This window comes from Bufo bufo, chromosome 2, assembly GCF_905171765.1.
Source record: "Bufo bufo chromosome 2, aBufBuf1.1, whole genome shotgun sequence".
NCBI lineage: Eukaryota > Metazoa > Chordata > Amphibia > Anura > Bufonidae > Bufo > Bufo bufo.
In genome coordinates, this window is record NC_053390.1 from 594937971 (window position 1) to 594956139 (window position 18169).

The 18169-nt window shown below is 43.2% G+C and overlaps 1 protein-coding gene across 2 annotated transcripts in view; it reads left to right on the top strand.

Annotated features, from left to right (window-relative positions):
- LOC120989895 (bifunctional heparan sulfate N-deacetylase/N-sulfotransferase 4-like) overlaps nt 1-18169 on the top strand; it is a 781923-nt gene that overhangs the window by 420576 nt on the left and 343178 nt on the right. For both annotated transcript variants that reach the window (XR_005776339.1, XM_040418282.1), the window contains exon 5: nt 2489-2674. Coding sequence is in view for 1 of the 2 variants with exons in the window: in XM_040418282.1 (XP_040274216.1) it covers nt 2489-2674 (186 nt within the window). In the remaining variant the exon portion in view is untranslated. The remainder of the gene's footprint in view (nt 1-2488; nt 2675-18169) is intronic.

The following is an 18169-nucleotide window of genomic DNA, read 5'->3' on the forward strand; positions in this document are numbered from 1 at the left end:
TTGATTGAAACCTTCCTCTGGGGGTACGATCTTCCTACTAGAGAAGCTATATTTAAGTCGATATTCCTCCAATCAGAGTACACCAATCAGTGTAGAGTACGGGCATGTGGTATCAATAAGATCCCCTGCCCTATCACCATCCTTATAAGAGGTGAAAACACAGGTGGACCGTGCGGTGGCCAATCGCACGAATACAGCTGCGCTCACCAGTCAAGGACCTTCGATGATGTCATAATCCCGCTAGATATTCGGAGGTCACGTGATGGCCTGTCACGCGGCCGGCGAAGTCAAGGGGATGGATCACATGATCGCAAGTCGCGATCGCATGATCCGTACCAGCGCTCAGACCAAAGAATGAGACGCAAGAAGAAGGGATCACATGATCGCGAGTCGCGATCAAACGATCAGTATAATTCGGATATTGAAAGTGTTCCCCATAAGGGAAGGAAGAAGGACATGTATAAGTAATAGTGATGTGTGAAATAATATATGAATAGATCGAAGATTAGATGAGTGATTGAGTGAATCATAATGGAATATAAATAAATCGAATCACAAAATATGCCCAGTGACATAAACAATATGTTGTGACATTTGTTAGTGAGGGTAAACTATGAAATACAGTGCAGAGTATAGTAGAGGGAAAAAAGCTGAGCTTTTTGGTAGATAGGATTATATGATTAAAAGCAGGATTGTTAGTATATAGTACATTCTAACAGTCCTGACACCTTCAGTGATTGACAACCTTGTGTGTCTACACAATGATGCAAGAATTGTCAAAACACTGTTTGTTAAATCAGACTTAAAGGGGTTATCCAAAGTCTAATACATTCCCCCCAATGTCCGGGCCCCTCATATAGATCATACTTACCCCACTCCCCGACTCTCCTGATCCCAGCACAGTCTGCGTTGAATCTCCCCATTTCACGGATCAAAACATCCGGCAATGGGGAGTGCAGCCAAGAGCAGGCCGCAACAGGGATGAACCTCCCTAGCATCGCGGGTGACACTACGGAGGCTCATCACCGCCACGGCCTGCTATTGGCTGTTCCCCCCCATCGCCAGATGTTTTGATCCACGTGACAGGGAGATGCAGTGGTGGCTGTTCGGGGATCAGGAGCAATGTGGGTGCCAGGAAGCAGGGTAAGTATGATTTATATGAGGGGCCCGGGCATTTTTGAGCACGTTTTAGACATTGGATAATCCCTTTAAGGTCCCTTTACACGGGACAATATTAGAGAAGATTGTCGGGAAGGAAGCGTTCCTTCCCAACAATCTGCTGATGGCTAGTGGAGGAGATCGTTGCATGTAAGGGAGGAGGTATCACTAATGCCATCGGTCTTCCCCATAAGGACTCGTTGTTTGCCAGCAGGAGATCTTGTTTACACGGCACGATCTGCTGCCAGTAAACAATCATTTTTGCATGTGCACAAACAATCAGATTACCTGCATTTTCCTTGTTCATCTGGTAATCAGCGGTACATTTATACCGCCCGATCATAGCTAATGAGTGTTTAAATGAATGCTCGTTAGCCATAATCTGTGCGATTCTCGGCCTGTGTAAACGGCCCTTTAGGGTGCCGGCATTACAAATCAATATCCACAGCTACAGTTCTTTATGAGTGATCTGAACAACAAATCAAGGTATAAAGCAAATTCATTCAGACATACAAGACTGGGTATGGTTGAATGAATTTGCTTTGGATGCCATGTGAAAAGCCGCAGTGCCTGAAATTATCTTATCTGTCAGTAAGAGCAGTCTCAGTTTTTTCCCACTATTTAGACAATAAGAACCTGAATAAACACATAAACAATATAACTAATTTAAATGTATTGCTGTTTGTTAAAGAAGCACGTTTTACAACCCCTTAGCCTCAAAGTAAACTGCAATCTAAGTCTTAATAACTGATTCTTTCACATCAGTATTTTTTAACTTTAACCCTCTCTCTGTGGTATTTGGACATTTTTCTTACATTTGACACAGACAAAACCCAAATTACAGATAATAATAATAATAATAATGACACCCCAATACCCATATATTTCTGAGCAGACACTATGCACATGTGAAAAATCATGGCAGTGCTTTATATTCATGGGCGTCTCATGCAATTTTGCATCAAAGTGGATCATTTTGTAAAATATTTATGTTTCAACATTGAAATTGATTGTCTGAGGCAGATCTCCTTGAAGTATAACACATTCCAAAATCAAAGTTCAAGATATGAATGCACATGAGCTCAGCAATTTTTTGAAGTCCCATGGTGGTGAATGGCGGGGTAGCTGTGCATGTGCTGGTTATTCTGATTTCACTTTGGTGCCCTGTTCTTGAGATAGGAGTAGGTCCCAGAGGTGGGATCCATACCTATGAGACAATAATGTTATATCCTAATAATATATTATACATTTCCAAATGGGAATAACCCTTTAACCTTTGAGTTGGTTTGTGTGTAGGAATCCAAATAAAACTTGTTCCTTTTCTTTTTAGGAGCATGGTATTCCAACAGACATGGGTTATGCAGTGGCTCCACATCACTCAGGTGTCTATCCAGTACATGTGCAGCTATATGAAGCCTGGAAGAGGGTATGGGGCATCAAAGTGACAAGCACTGAGGAATATCCACACCTGAAACCTGCACGGTACAGAAGGGGTTTCATACACAATGGCATAATGGTAATTATTCTTGATTTTGCATATGTCATAAAATAAAACTGATATTAATGTAAAAAAACGACATAACAACCAAAACGTTGATGTCAATAATAGAATATGTGTGTCGCACAGACAAATAACCCATTAAATAGCACACATATAGTATAACTCAATCTTTATTATTTAAAAGAGAATAAATAAGTACATAATACAGCAAAAAACAAATGCATATAGTGGTAGCAGTGCAGGAATGTACCGCGACAAGTATAAAACCACCATCCCTCCTACAATAATAACTCCTATGGTATGTTTAGTGCTGTCAAGGAGAAAATTGCACACCTACAATAATACAATACTAGTGTAAAAAGTACATATATACCGATGTAGGTAGTGAGCAACTAAATACTTAACCTCATGCCGTCATGTCAACCTGCCCATTGGAATGTTGCTGCACAAAAGTCAGTAATAGGGTCTACGCAAGAAACTCCCAATACATCACCAGTGTGCTGACATAGATGCAACCAAAAAAAACCAAGGGGCAATGGATGAAAGTAGGCATGAAGCAGCAAATACTAACCAGGAGAGGAGAGAGGATGATGGCACCAACCCGACGCGCGTTTCGTCTCGCTTCTTCAGGGGGCTTGTCCACTTTTTGTATTTGTATTATATTTATTTTTATTTTTTTACAATTTTATTGTGTTTAATATATATATATACTGTATATATATATATATATATAATAATTTTTTTATTTTTTTTCCACATAATTTTCCATTGTAACTTGAGCATCCATAGGAGCCAAGGTTATAGGAGAAACCAAACTCCTGTGGAGATCTTGTACATGGCAGGGTTAATCAGGGTCTACTGACCCTGGAGCTCTGGTCTACTCTCTGCTCCCGAGAAACTGCAAATTCCAAACTGCATAGCGCTCACCTACGGTATCTCAGGAGAATGCAGAAGAGCTGAAAGACTGCCTCTGTCTTCTCCTTGGGTTTCCTTCTGTCATTGACAGCAGGGGCCTCGACCTGCGACAGGAGTAGGAGCTGTAATCCAGTGCTGTGTGGCACTCCGGGAGGAGACACAGCTGATTTCTGCAAATATTAGCAATGTACATGCGGCCCACAGGTTATACACCCCTGATGTAAGAAAATATTGGTCACCGTCTGTAACCACAGCCAGCAAAATCAGAAACTGCTACCAGTCTTTCTTAACTACCATGGTTGGTAGGAAGCAAAGCTAATCATAGTTTCTTCACCATAGTCCACCAGACCAGATATACTTGGCTGCTAGGGACTCAGGTTACATATGTGTAATAAGGTTGCAGAAAACTGGTGCAAACTCACTAGAAGCAGACCTGCCAAAATAACCATGATGCAAAGAGTATTAAACGAGTCAGAAGCAGGAGAGACCGGTGGTACCAAAACATTGGACGAGAGGGTTAATCCAGAAACAATGAGTAAAAGCAAGTTCAGCAGATGAGGGGTTAAATGGGTATTCCGGTTACTTTGTTATCCCCTATCCACAGGATAGGGAATAACTATTAAATCAGTTGGGTCCTACCACTGGGACCCCCATCGATCACTAGAATGTGGGGCCCCATTCCTCCTGCAGCCCCCTCTGAAATAAACGGAGTGGCCAGCTGCACATGCGAGTGGCCGCTCTATTCATTTCTATGGGTGTTCCGAAGATAGCATAGTATAGCACTCGGCTGTCTCCAGAACTCCCATAGAAATAAATGGATCGGCCACGCGCATGCCCGACTGGCCACGCCACTCATTTTAGGGAGGCTGCAGGGGATACAGGGACCCCATTCTTGTGATCGATGGTGGTCCAAGTGGTAGGACCCCCATCTATTTTATAGTTATTCCGTATCCTATGGATATAGTATAACTTAAAGGGGTTGTCTTACCACAGACAGTGGGGGCATACCACTAGGATACACCTCTGGGACCCGCACCTACCTTTAGAATAGAGTCTGCAAAGTGAAGGTGGGGGCACTGCACCTGCGGTATGCTAGGCTATTTTCGGCAGTCCCACTGAAATGTACCAGCATTGGACCCCTGGTTTTCTCATTATTGATGAATTATACAGTGATTATTTTTACATTTTATTATATTTACCAGTAAAAGTTATGTTTTAAGTAATTGCCACTCTCCACTTAGGGGTTGTTTGATGCTAATACACATCACAAAAAGCTTAACAAGAAATAAGTCCACTGGAGAGCGGCAAATGTATTTTCTCATGTTGTAGGGATTTGCTCTGGTTGACAGGCTAGCGGACGCAGTATAGAGGCAACCACAAAGTCTTTAACTTAAACAGTTCAGTGTTTTATTCACACATAAGGAAAAACAAAAAGTGACATTTTGCAGTCTAGGTGTTTGTTCACACCATGAAAAGTCAACAGAACAAAAACGTTCACCTGGTTTTCAGTTTCTCCACCTGTGGTCCACAGCAGGCTTTAGGGGCCTGTTTCTCAGCATGCGGTTCCCAGCCCTTTTGCACGGCACAAGTTTTCAGATCCCAAAACACACAGGGACTGACAGCGCTCCACTGTCAGAGAGGAGTAATCCACACACCCAGCTGAGACTGCTGGCTGGGTTTGATATAGGCCAGTAAAGACCCGGCATGGAGCGTGGGGAGAAGCCACCCACCCACCCAGCACTTTGGGTACTCCCAGGAAGAGCCGGCCCGGATCAGCTTACAGTCATACTAAAATAGCAACGTGTCAACCAGCACTAGCTGCCGCTGACACTTGAAAATACTGGCTCAAACTTCACCGAGGCCAGGAACCTTGATGACACATACCTTCTGTCAACGACAGACCCTTGCGCCTTCCTACAATGTATATAGCACATCATTACTTCTGGTCCAGTAGAGAATGGAGCCATATCAATGGATTGGTGGGACTGGCAAAGGTGTTTTTTGTTGTTGTTGTTGTAACAGTGTCCAGCCACCCCCTTTTATTGAGAAACTGTCAGGTGAGTGCAGATTATAGATATAAAATAGGTTACATAAAGGGGTGCGTAAAGCAACAGCGTGGCAAAAAAAGCCCCTCAGCAAAAAGAGCTAACTCAGAAATGACTAGAAAGACCTATAAGCGAACACTGAGAATTGATAAGCTGTAAAAATATTATTTATTGAAATACATGATTAAAACATACAAAGGGAGATGACAGACAAATCCATAATCGAAAAAAGTGCGGTACAATCCTGGGAGAGTTTATGAAGTACAAAAACATGATAAAACAAGTGACCCAACAGTGGAGCCTACAGACAAGATTCTACTGCATAAAGTATGTATGTACATATAGATGTCTTTAATCAGTGAGAGCAAAAAGTGCCATCAATTATAAAGTGCAAGTGCAAACTGCGAGATGAGCAGTAAAAAATAGCAACTTTGCGAGTACGTAAATCACTGATCAAATAGACATCTATTTAGTAAGGTGCAATAGATACCATAATAAGGTGCATGTGCAAGCCACAGACAAGCAGCAAAAAAGCATGGTAAGAACTTATTCAAAAGGCTTAACAATGCTAATATATACAAAGTAAGTAGAAAAGGTCACATACCGTAATTAAAAGTAATGACTCCACAGGAAGACCGCACACCCCGACGCACGTTTTGATTGAAACCTTCCTCTGGGGGTACGATCTTCCTACTAGAGAAGCTATATTTAAGTCGATATTCCTCCAATCAGAGTACACCAATCAGTGTAGAGTACGGGCATGTGGTATCAATAAGATCCCCTGCCCTATCACCATCCTTATAAGAGGTGAAAACACAGGTGGACCGTGCGGTGGCCAATCGCACGAATACAGCTGCGCTCACCAGTCAAGGACCTTCGATGATGTCATAATCCCGCTAGATATTCGGAGGTCACGTGATGGCCTGTCACGCGACCGGCAAAGTCAAGGGGATAGATCACATGATCGCAAGTCGCGATCGCATGATCCGTACCAGCGCTCAGACCGAAGAATGAGACGCAAGAAGAAGGGATCACATGATCGCGAGTCGCGATCAAACGATCAGTATAATTCGGATATTGAAAGTGTTCCCCATAAGGGAAGGAAGAAGGACATGTATAAGTAATAGTGATGTGTGAAAAAATATATGAATAGATCGAAGATTAGATGAGTGATTGAGTGAATCATAATGGAATATAAATAAATCGAATCACAAAATATGCCCAGTGACATAAACAATATGTTGTGACATTTGTTAGTGAGGGTAAACTATGAAATACAGTGCAGAGTATAGTAGAGGGAAAAAAGCTGAGCTCTTTGGTAGATAGGATTATATGATTAAAAGCAGGATTGTTAGTATATAGTACATTCTAACAGTCCTGACACCCTCAGTGATTGACAACCTTGTGTGTCTACACAATGATGCAAGAATTGTCAAAACACTGTTTGTTAAATCAGACTTAAAGGGGTTATCCAAAGTCTAATACATTCCCCCCCAGAGCCCTGCAAAATGACCTCCAGCAGGCACAAATATGCATGTGTCTGCTCAAATGGTCAGAAACAGACGCCATGAGGGTGATATGAGGGCCCGACGTCCACAGGTGGGGGTTGTGCTTACATCCCAACACCGTGCAGGACGCTTGGCATTTGCCAGAGAACACCAAGATTGGCAAATTCGCCACTGGCGCCCTCTGCTCTTCACAGATGAAAGCAGGTTCACACTGAGCACATGTGACAGATGTGACAGAGTCTGGAGACGCCGTGGAGAACATTCTGCTGCCTGCAACATCCTCCAGCATGACCGGTTTGGCATTGGGTCAGTAATGGTGTGGGGTGGCATTTCTTTGGAGGGCCGCACAGCCCTCCATGTGCTCGCCAGAGGTAGCCTGACTGCCATTAGGTACCGAGATGAGATCCTCAGACCCCTTGTGAGACCATATGCTGGTGCAGTTGGCCCTGGGTTCCTCCTAATGCAAGACAATGCTAGACCTCATGTGGCTGGAGTGTGTCAGCAGTTCTTGCAAGACGAAGGCATTGATGCTATGGACTGGCCCGCCCGTTCCCCAGACCTGAATCCAATTGAGCACATCTGGGACATCATGTCTCGCTCTATCCACCAACGTCACGTTGCACCTCAGACTGTCCAGGAGTTGGCAGATGCTTTAGTCCAGGTCTGGGAGGAAATCCCTCAGGAGACCGTCCGCCACCTCATCAGGAGCATGCACAGGCGTTGTAGGGAGGTCATACAGGCACGTGGAGGCCACACACACTACTGAGCCTCATTTTGACTTGTTTTAAGGACATTAAATCAAAGTTGGATCAGCTTGTAGTGTGTTTTTCCACTTTAATTTTGAGTGTGACTCCAAATCCAGACCTCCATGGGTTAAAACATTTGATTTCCATTTTTTGATTTTGGTGTGATTTTGTTGTCAGCACATTCAACTATGTAAAGAACAAAGTATTTCAGAAAAATATTTAATTAATTCAGATCTAGGATGTGTTATTTATGTGTTCCCTTTATTTTTTTGAGCAGTGTATATATATATATATATATATATATATAATAATTTTTTTATTTTTTTTCCACATAATTTTCCATTGTAACTTGAGCATCCATAGGAGCCAAGGTTATAGGAGAAACCAAACTCCTGTGGGGATCTTGTACATGGCAGGGTTAATCAGGGTCTACTGACCCTGGAGCTCTGGTCTACTCTCTGCTCCCGAGAAACTGCAAGTTCCAAACTGCATAGCGCTCACCTACGGTATCTCAGGAGAATGCAGAAGAGCTGAAAGACTGCCTCTGTCTTCTCCTTGGGTTTCCTTCTGTCATTGACAGCAGGGGCCTCGACCTGCGACAGGAGTAGGAGCTGTAATCCAGTGCTGTGTGGCACTCCGGGAGGAGACACAGCTGATTTCTGCAAATATTAGCAATGTACATGCGGCCCACAGGTTATACACCCCTGATGTAAGAAAATATTGGTCACCGTCTGTAACCACAGCCAGCAAAATCAGAAACTGCTACCAGTCTTTCTTAACTACCATGGTTGGTAGGAAGCAAAGCTAATCATAGTTTCTTCACCATAGTCCACCAGACCAGATATACTTGGCTGCTAGGGACTCAGGTTACATATGTGTAATAAGGTTGCAGAAAACTGGTGCAAACTCACTAGAAGCAGACCTGCCAAAATAACCATGATGCAAAGAGTATTAAACGAGTCAGAAGCAGGAGAGACCGGTGGTACCAAAACATTGGATGAGAGGGTTAATCCAGAAACAATGAGTAAAAGCAAGTTCAGCAGATGAGGGGTTAAATGGGTATTCCGGTTACTTTGTTATCCCCTATCCACAGGATAGGGAATAACTATTAAATCAGTTGGGTCCTACCACTGGGACCCCCATCGATCACTAGAATGTGGGGCCCCATTCCTCCTGCAGCCCCCTCTGAAATAAATGGAGTGGCCAGCTGCACATGCGAGTGGCCGCTCTATTCATTTCTATGGGTGTTCCGAAGATAGCGGAGTATAGCACTCGGCTGTCTCCAGAACTCCCATAGAAATAAATGGATCGGCCACGCGCATGCCCGACTGGCCACGCCACTCATTTTAGGGAGGCTGCAGGGGATACAGGGACCCCATTCTTGTGATCGATGGTGGTCCAAGTGGTAGGACCCCCATCTATTTAATAGTTATTCCGTATCCTATGGATATAGTATAACTTAAAGGGGTTGTCTTACCACAGACAGTGGGGGCATACCACTAGGATACACCTCTGGGACCCGCACCTACCTTTAGAATAGAGTCTGCAAAATGAAGGTGGGGGCACTGCACCTGCGGTATGCTAGGCTATTTTCGGCAGTCCCACTGAAATGTACCAGCATTGGACCCCTGGTTTTCTCATTATTGATGAATTATACAGTGATTATTTTTACATTTTATTATATTTACCAGTAAAAGTTATGTTTTAAGTAATTGCCACTCTCCACTTAGGGGTTGTTTGCTGCCAATACACATCACAAAAAGCTTAACAAGAAATAAGTCCACTGGAGAGCGGCAAATGTATTTTCTCTTTTTGTACCAATACACTTCTCAAAAGGCTTTACAAGAAATAACTACACCGCTGAGCGGTGAATATATTTTTTATTTTTCTGCTTAAACACCTCACAAAATAATTTAGTACAGATTACTGCACTGCAGAGGGGCAAGATGTATATTTTTTTTGCCCTAATACACGTCACAAAAGGCTTTACAATAAATTACTACACAGCTGAGCAGCAAATATATATTTTTCTTTTTCCGCTAAAAAACCCCACAAAAGCTTTTACTACAGATTGCAGCACCGCAGAGTGGCAAATGTATTTTTTCTTTTTGCGCTAATACACGTCACAAAAGGCTTTACAAGAAATAACTACACCACTGAGCGGCGAATATATTTTTATCTTTTTTTGCTAAAACAACCCACAAAAGCCTTTACTACAGATTAGTGCACCGCAGAGCGGCAAATGTATATATATTTTTTTTGCGAATACATATCACAAAAGGCATAACAAGAAATAACTGCACCTTTGAGCAGCAAATGTATTGTTTCTTTTTGTGCTAATACACGTCACAAAAGGCTTTACAAGAAATAACTGCACCGCTGACCGCTTTTTCCGCTAAAACACCCCACCAAAGTCTTTGCTACAGAGAAGTGCACCACAGAGTGGCAAATGTATTTTTTCCTTTTGCGCTAATACACGTCACAGAAGGCTTTACAAGAAATAACTGCACCGCAGAGCGTCAAATGTATTTTTTCTTTTTGCACTAATACACGTCACAGAAGGCTTTACAAGAAAAAACTACACCGCTGAGCGGCAAATATATATTTTAATTTTTCCGCTAAAACACCCCCATCATTTAGTACAGATTACTGCACCGCAGAGCGGCAAAATGTATATTTTTTTGCGCTAATACGCGTCACAAAAGGCTTTACAATAAATAACTACACAGCTAAGCGGCAAAAATTTTTTTTTCTTTTCCCGCTAAAACACCCCACAAAAGATTTTACAACAGACTGCAGCACCGCAGAGCGACAATTGTATTTTTTATTTTTGCGCTAATACATGTCACAATAATCTTAACAAGAAATAACTGCACCGCTGAGCGGCAAATGTATTTTTTCTTTTTCCGCTAAAACACCCCACCAAAGTCTTTACTACAGAGAAGCGCACCACAGAGTGGCAAATGTATTTTTTCTTTTTGCGCTAATACACGTCACAGAAGTCTTTACAAGAAATAACTGCAACGCTGAGCACCAAATGTATTTTTTCTTTTTCGCTAATACACGTCACAAAAGGCTTTACAATAAATAACTACACAGCTGAGCGGTAAATATATTTTTTCTTTTTCCGCTAAAACACCCCACCAAAGCCTTTACTACAGAGAAGTGCACCACAGAGTAGCAAATGTATTTTTTTCTTTTTGCGCTAATACACGTCACAGAAGGCTTCAAAATAAATAACTGAAACGCTGAGCAGCAAATGTATTTTTTCTTTTTGTGCTAATACACGTCACAAAAAGCTTAACAAGAAACAATTGCACCGCAGAGCGGCATTTGTTTTTTTTCTTTTTGTGCTAATAAGTACCACAAAAAGCTTAACAAGAAATAACTGCACCGCTAAGCAGCAAATGTATTTTTTCTTTTTATGCTAATGCACGTAACAAAAGGCTCAACAAGAATTAACTGCACCGCAGAACTGCAAATGTATTTTTTTCTTTTTGTGCTAATACACGCCACAAAAAAAACTTAACAAGAAATAACTGCACTGCAGAGCGCCAATTGTATTTTTTTCTGTTTGCGCTGTGGGGATTCGCTCTGGTAGTTACAATAAGCGGGTGCAGTACATAGGCAAAATACAAGTTCGTAATTCAAACTTCAGTTTTTATTCACACATGGTGACAAAAAATTTCACTTTTGCAGTGTTGGTGTCACTTCACACCTAGTTTCAAGTTAATATAACAAAAGTCACCCTGGAGAGACACAGGTATCAGCTCTCCAGTCCAGCACACAGACCTGGCTTCTGAGCCCAACTGCCAATTTAAGGAAAGCCAGGTGCTGCCAAAACCCAGACCGGCACTTAAAATCCTGTCCGCTATTTGACCCCACCTGGCTGTAAATCAGCCCAGCAGCACATGCTGGTAGGAAAATACCTGTTTTCCCAGACCAAACCTCTCACTTTGTCACAGTGCTAATACATGTAACAATAATCTTAAGAAATAACTGCACCGCTGAGCGGTAAATATATTTTTTCTTTTTCCGCTAAAACACCCCACCAAAGCCTTTTCTACAGAGAAGTGCACCTCAGAGCGGCAAATGCATTTTTTCTTTTTGCGCTAATACACGTCACAAATAGCTTAACAAGAAATAACTGCATCGCAGAGCAGCAAATGTATTTTTTCTTTTTTCGCTAATACTTATCACAGAAGGCTTTACATGAAATAACTAGACTGCTGAGCAGCAAATATATATTTTTATTTTCTGCTAAAACACCCCACAAAAGCCTTTACTACCGATTACTGCACCGCAGAGCGGAAAAGTATTTTTTTATTTTTGCGCTAATACATATCACAAACGACTTTACAAGAAATAACTACTCCTCTGAGCGGCAAATATACAGTACAGACCAAAAGTTTGGACACACCTTCTCATTCAAAGAGTTTTCTTTATTTTCATGACTATGTAGGCATCAAAACTATGAATTAACACATGTGGAATTATATACATAAAAAACAAGTGTGAAACAACTGAAAATATGTCATATTCTAGGTTCTTCAAAGTAGCCACCTTTTGCTTTGATTACTGCTTTGCACACTCTTGGCATTCTCTTGATGAGCTTCAAGAGGTAGTCCCCTGAAATGGTTTTCACTTCACAGGTGTGCCCTGTCAGGTTTAACCCCTTAAGGACGCAGGGCGTATCGGTACGCCCTATTTCCCGAGTCCTTAAGGACTCAGGGCGTACCGGTACGTCCTAACTTGAAATCAGTATTCCGGCGCCCCAGGGGTTAATCAGAACGGGATTTCGGCTGAAATCCTTCAGCCGGCATCCTGTGACAACGCCAGGGGGGGTCATGTGGCCCCCCCGTGTCGGCGATTGCAGCAAACCGCAGGTCAATTCAGACCTGCGGTTTGCTGCGCTTTTTGCAGTTTCTGATCCCCGCGGTCCCTGACCGCGGGGATCAGAAACTTTTGAGTGCCTATAATCAATATTTTTCACCCCCCCTGCACGATTTGATGCCGGCGGGTGGTGCGGGGGGGGGGGTGTCGCATGCGGTGGGGGCCGTTTAACCCTTTCCATACCGCGGTCCGTACGGACCGCTGTATGGAAAAAGTTAACTGTCATCAGTCAGGGAGCTCCCTCCCTCTCCATCGGGGGGCCGCTGTGCCTTTGCAGCCCCCCGATGGAGAGGGAGAGAGCCCCCAGAGAGCCCCCCTCAGCCCTGTGCTTACCCTTCCCCGTCTGCGAAGTTGTGGCAGACGGGGAAGGTTCCCATGGCAACAGGACGCCTGCTCAGGCGTCCTGCTGTCCATGGTGCTGAACAGATCTGTGCTAAAAGCATAGATCTGTTCAGTGTAAGTAAAATACAGTACAGAACAATATATATTGTACTGTACTGTATTATACAGACATCAGACCCACTGGATCTTCCAGAACCAAGTGGGTCTGGGTCAAAAAAAAAAGTAAAAAAAAGTGAAAAAAGTTAAGATAAAAAAAAAAACATTCATCACTGAATAAAAATTAAAAAAATAAAAAACACTACACATATTAGGTATCGCCGCGTCCGTAACGACCTGATCTATAAAACGGTCATGTTACTTTCCCCGCACGGTGAACACCATAAAAATAAAAAAATAAAAACTATGAGAAAATTGAAATTTTGCCCACCTTACTTCCCAAAAAAGGTAATAAAAGTGATCAAAAAAGTCACATGTACGCCAAAATAGTACCAATCAAACCGTCATCTCATCCCGCAAAAATCATACCCTACCCAAGATAATCGCCCAAAAACTGAAAAAACTATGGCTCTCAGACTAAAACACTAAAACATGATTTTTTTTGTTTCAAAAATGAAATCATTGTGTAAAACTTACATAAATAAAAATAAAGTATACATATTAGGTATCGCCGCGTCCGTATCGACCGGCTCTATAAAAATATCACATGATCTAACCCCTCAGGTAACCACCGTAAAAAGTAAAAAATAAAAACGGTGTAAAAAAAGCCATTTTTTGTCATCTTACATCACAAAAAGTGTAATAGCAAGCGATCAAAAAGTCATATGCACCCCAAAATAGTGCCAATCAAACCGTCATCTCATCCCGCAACAAATGAGACCCTACTCAAGATAATCGCCCAAAAACTGAAAAAACTATGGCTCTCAGACTATGGAAACACTAAAACATGATTTTTTTTTGTTTAAAAAATGAAATCATTGTGTAAAACTTACATAAATAAAAATAAAGTATACATATTAGGTATCGCCGCGTCCGTATCGACCGGCTCTATAAAAATATCACATGATCTAACCCCTCAGGTAACCACCGTAAAAAATAAAAAATAAAAACGGTGTAAAAAAAGCCATTTTTTGTCATCTTACATCACAAAAAGTGTAATAGCAAGCGATCAAAAAGTCATATGCACCCCAAAATAGTGCCAATCAAACCGTCATCTCATCCCGCAAAAAATGAGACCCTACTCAAGATAATCACCCAAAAACTGAAAAAACTATGGCTCTTAGACTATGGAGACACTAAAACTTTTTTTGGTTTTAAAAATGGAGTTATTGTATAAAACTTACATAAATAAACAAAATTGTATACATATTAGATATCGCCGCGTCCGCGACAACCTGCTCTATAAAATTACCACATGATCTAACCTGTCAGATGAATGTTGTAAATAACAAAAAAAAAAAACGTGCAAAAAAAGCTATTTCTTGTTACCTTGCCGCACAAAAAGTGTAATATAGAGCAACCAAAAATCATATGTACCCTAAACTAGTACCAACAAAGCTGCCACCTTATTCCGTAGTTTCTAAAATGGGGTCACTTTTTAGGAGTTTCTACTCTAGGGGTGCATCAGGGGGTCTTCAAATGGGACATGGTGTAAAAAAAACCAGTCCAGCAAAATCTGCCTTCCAAAAACCGTATGGCATTCCTTTCCTTCTGCGCCCTGCTGTGTGCCCGTACAGCGGTTTACGAACACATATGGGGTCTTTCTGTAAACTACAGAATCAGGGCCATAAATAATGAGTTTTGTTTGGCTGTTAACCCTTGCTTTGTAACTGAAAAAAAAAATATTAAAATGGAAAATCTGCCAAAAAAGTGAAATTTTGAAATTGTATCTCTATTTTCCATTAAATCTTGTGCAACACCTAAAGGGTTAACAAAGTTTGTAAAATCAGTTTTGAATACCTTGAGGGGTGTAGTTTCTTAGATGGGGTCACTTTTATGGAGTTTCTACTCTAGGGGTGCATCAGGGGGGCTTCAAATGGGACATGGTGTCAAAAAAACAGTCCAGCAAAATCTGGCTTCCAAAAACCATACGGCGCACCTTTCACTCTACGCCCTGCTGTGTGGCCGTACAGTAGTTTACGGCCACATATAGGGTGTTTCTGTAAACGGCAGAGTCAGGGCAATAAAGATACAGTCTTGTTTGGCTGTTAACCCTTGCTTTGTTAGTGGAAAAAATGGGTTAAAATGGAAAATTAGGCAAAAAAATTAAATTCTCAAATTTCATCCCCATTTGCCAATAACTCTTGTGCAACACCTAAAGGGTTAACAAAGTTTGTAAAATCAGTTTTGAATACCTTGAGGGGTGTAGTTTCTTAGATGGGGTCACTTTTATGGAGTTTCTACTCTAGGGGTGCATCATGGGGCTTCAAATGGGACATGGTGTCAAAAAAACAGTCCAGCAAAATCAGCCCTCCAAAAACCAAACGGCGCACCTTTCACTCTACGCCCTGCTGTGTGGCCGTACAGTAGTTTACGGCCACATATGGGGTGTTTCTGTAAACGGCAGAGTCAGGGCAATAAAGATACAGTCTTGTTTAGCTGTTAACCCTTGCTTTGTTAGTGGAAAAAATGGGTTAAAATGGAAAATTAGGCAAAAAAATTAAATTCTCAAATTTCATCCCCATTTGCCAATAACTCTTGTGCAATACCTAAAGGGTTAACGAAGCTTGTAAAATCAGTTTTGAATACCTTGAGGGGTGTAGTTTATAGAATGGGGTCATTTTTGGGCGGTTTCTATTATGTAAGCCTCGCAAAGTGACTTCAGACCTGTAGTGGTCCCTAAAAATTTGGTTTTTGTAAATTTCTGAAAAATTTCAAGATTTGCTTCTAAACTTCTAAGCCTTGTAACATCCCCAAAAAATAAAATATCAATCCCAAAATGCTACAAACATGAAGTAGACATACAGTAGGTGTTTCTGACATTGTGTTTTTAGCACGACAGCGTCGCGCTGATACTCGGCGACATGCTGCCGAGATCTCGCACTCACTGGGATAGTGACAGCACATCCCAGCAAGCGCGTCATAGAAGCGACGGGAGATCCGACTTGGATTCCCGCCAATTCTACACGTGTGCGGCGTTTGTTATGAATCCTGAGGGGGAAGTCCCCGCCGGATTTTAAATGAAAATCCGGCCTGGGTCCCGCCCTCAGGAGCATACCGGGCCCTTAGGTCTGTTATGGGTTGTAAGGAGAGCCCCCCCCTACGCCGAAAAAAACGGCGTAGGGGGTCCCCCTACAATCCATACCAGACCCGTATCCAAAGCACGCTACCCGGCCAGCCAGGAAGGGAGTGGGGACGAGCGAGCGCCCCCCCCCCCTCCTGAGCCGTACCAGGCTGCATGCCCTCAACATGGGGGGTTGGGTGCTCTGGGGCAGGGGGCGCACTGCGGCCCCCCCACCTCAGAGCACCCTGTCCCCATGTTGATGAGGACAGGGCCCCTTCCCGACAACCCTGGCCGTTGGTTGTCGGGGTATGCGGGCGGGAGGCTTATCGGAATCTGGGAGCTACCTTTAATAAGGGGGCCCCCAGATACCGGCCCCCCACCCTAAGTGAATGAGTATGGGGTACATCGTACCCCTACCCATTCACCTGCAAGAAAAGTGGTAAAAACACAAATAAACCACACAGTGTATTAAAATATTTTATTTTTCTGCTCCGGAGGCCGCCCCCTGTCTTCTTTATTAGCTCTTTTACCAGGGGGGGGCTCTTCTTCTTCCGATATCCCGACGGGTCTTCTCCGCTATCCGGGGGGTCTTCTCAACTCTCCGGGGTTCTCCTTCTGTCTTCTCCTTCTGTCTTGTTGTCTCCTTCTGTCTTCTGTCTCCGGGGTTCTCCTTCTGTCTTCTCCGCTATCCGGGGGGGTCTTCTCAACTCTCCGGGGTTCTCCTTCTGTCTTCTCCGCTATCCGGGGGGGTCTTCTCAACTCTCCGGGGTTCTCCTTCTGTCTTCTCCTTCTGTCTTGTTGTCTCCTTCTGTCTTCTGTCTCCGGGGTTCTCCTTCTGTCTTCTCCGCTATCCGGGGGGGTCTTCTCAACTCTCCGGGGTTCTCCTTCTGTCTTCTCCTTCTGTCTTGTTGTCTCCTTCTGTCTTCTCCTTCTGTCTTGTTGTCTCCTTCTGTCTTCTGTCTCCGGGGTTCTCCTTCTGTTTTCGCCTCTCTCTGTTGTTGACTCGGCGCACCCCGGTTCTTCGTCTCGCGAGACTCGGCGCACCCCGATTCTTCGTCTCGCGAGACGTCTCGCGAGACGAAGAATCGGGGTGCGCCGAGTCTCGCGAGACGAAGAACCGGGGTGCGCCGAGTCAACAACAGAGAGAGGCGAAAACAGAAGGAGAACCCCGGAGACAGAAGACAGAAGGAGACAACAAGACAGAAGGAGAAGACAGAAGGAGAACCCCGGAGAGTTGAGAAGACCCCCCGGATAGCGGAGAAGACCCGTCGGGATATCGGAAGAAGAAGAGCCCCCCCCTGGTAAAAGAGCTAATAAAGAAGACAGGGGGCGGCCTCCGGAGCAGAAAAATAAAATATTTTAATACACTGTGTGGTTTATTTGTGTTTTTACCACTTTTCTTGCAGGTGAATGGGTAGGGGTAGGGGGGGCTCTCCTTACAACCCATAACAGACCTAAGGGCCCGGTATGCTCCTGAGGGCGGGACCCAGGCCGGATTTTTATTTAAAATCCGGCGGGGACTTCCCCCTCAGGATTCATAACAAACGCCGCACACGTGTAGAATTGGCGGGAATCCAAGTCGGATCTCCCGTCGCTTCTATGACGGCTCTGTCTCCATCGCGGCAAGCCAGCTCGGCGCTGGCTCCCGCGATGGGGCTCGTATGTGCTCAATCTCGCCGAGAAATACAGCGAGATTGACACAAAATCGGGTTCACCTACTGTATGGGGAATGTAAAGTCATCAAAATTTTTGGGGGTATTACTATGTATTACAGAAGTAGAGAAACTGAAACTTTGAAATTTGCAAATTTTTCAAAATCTTTGGTAAATATGGTATTTTTT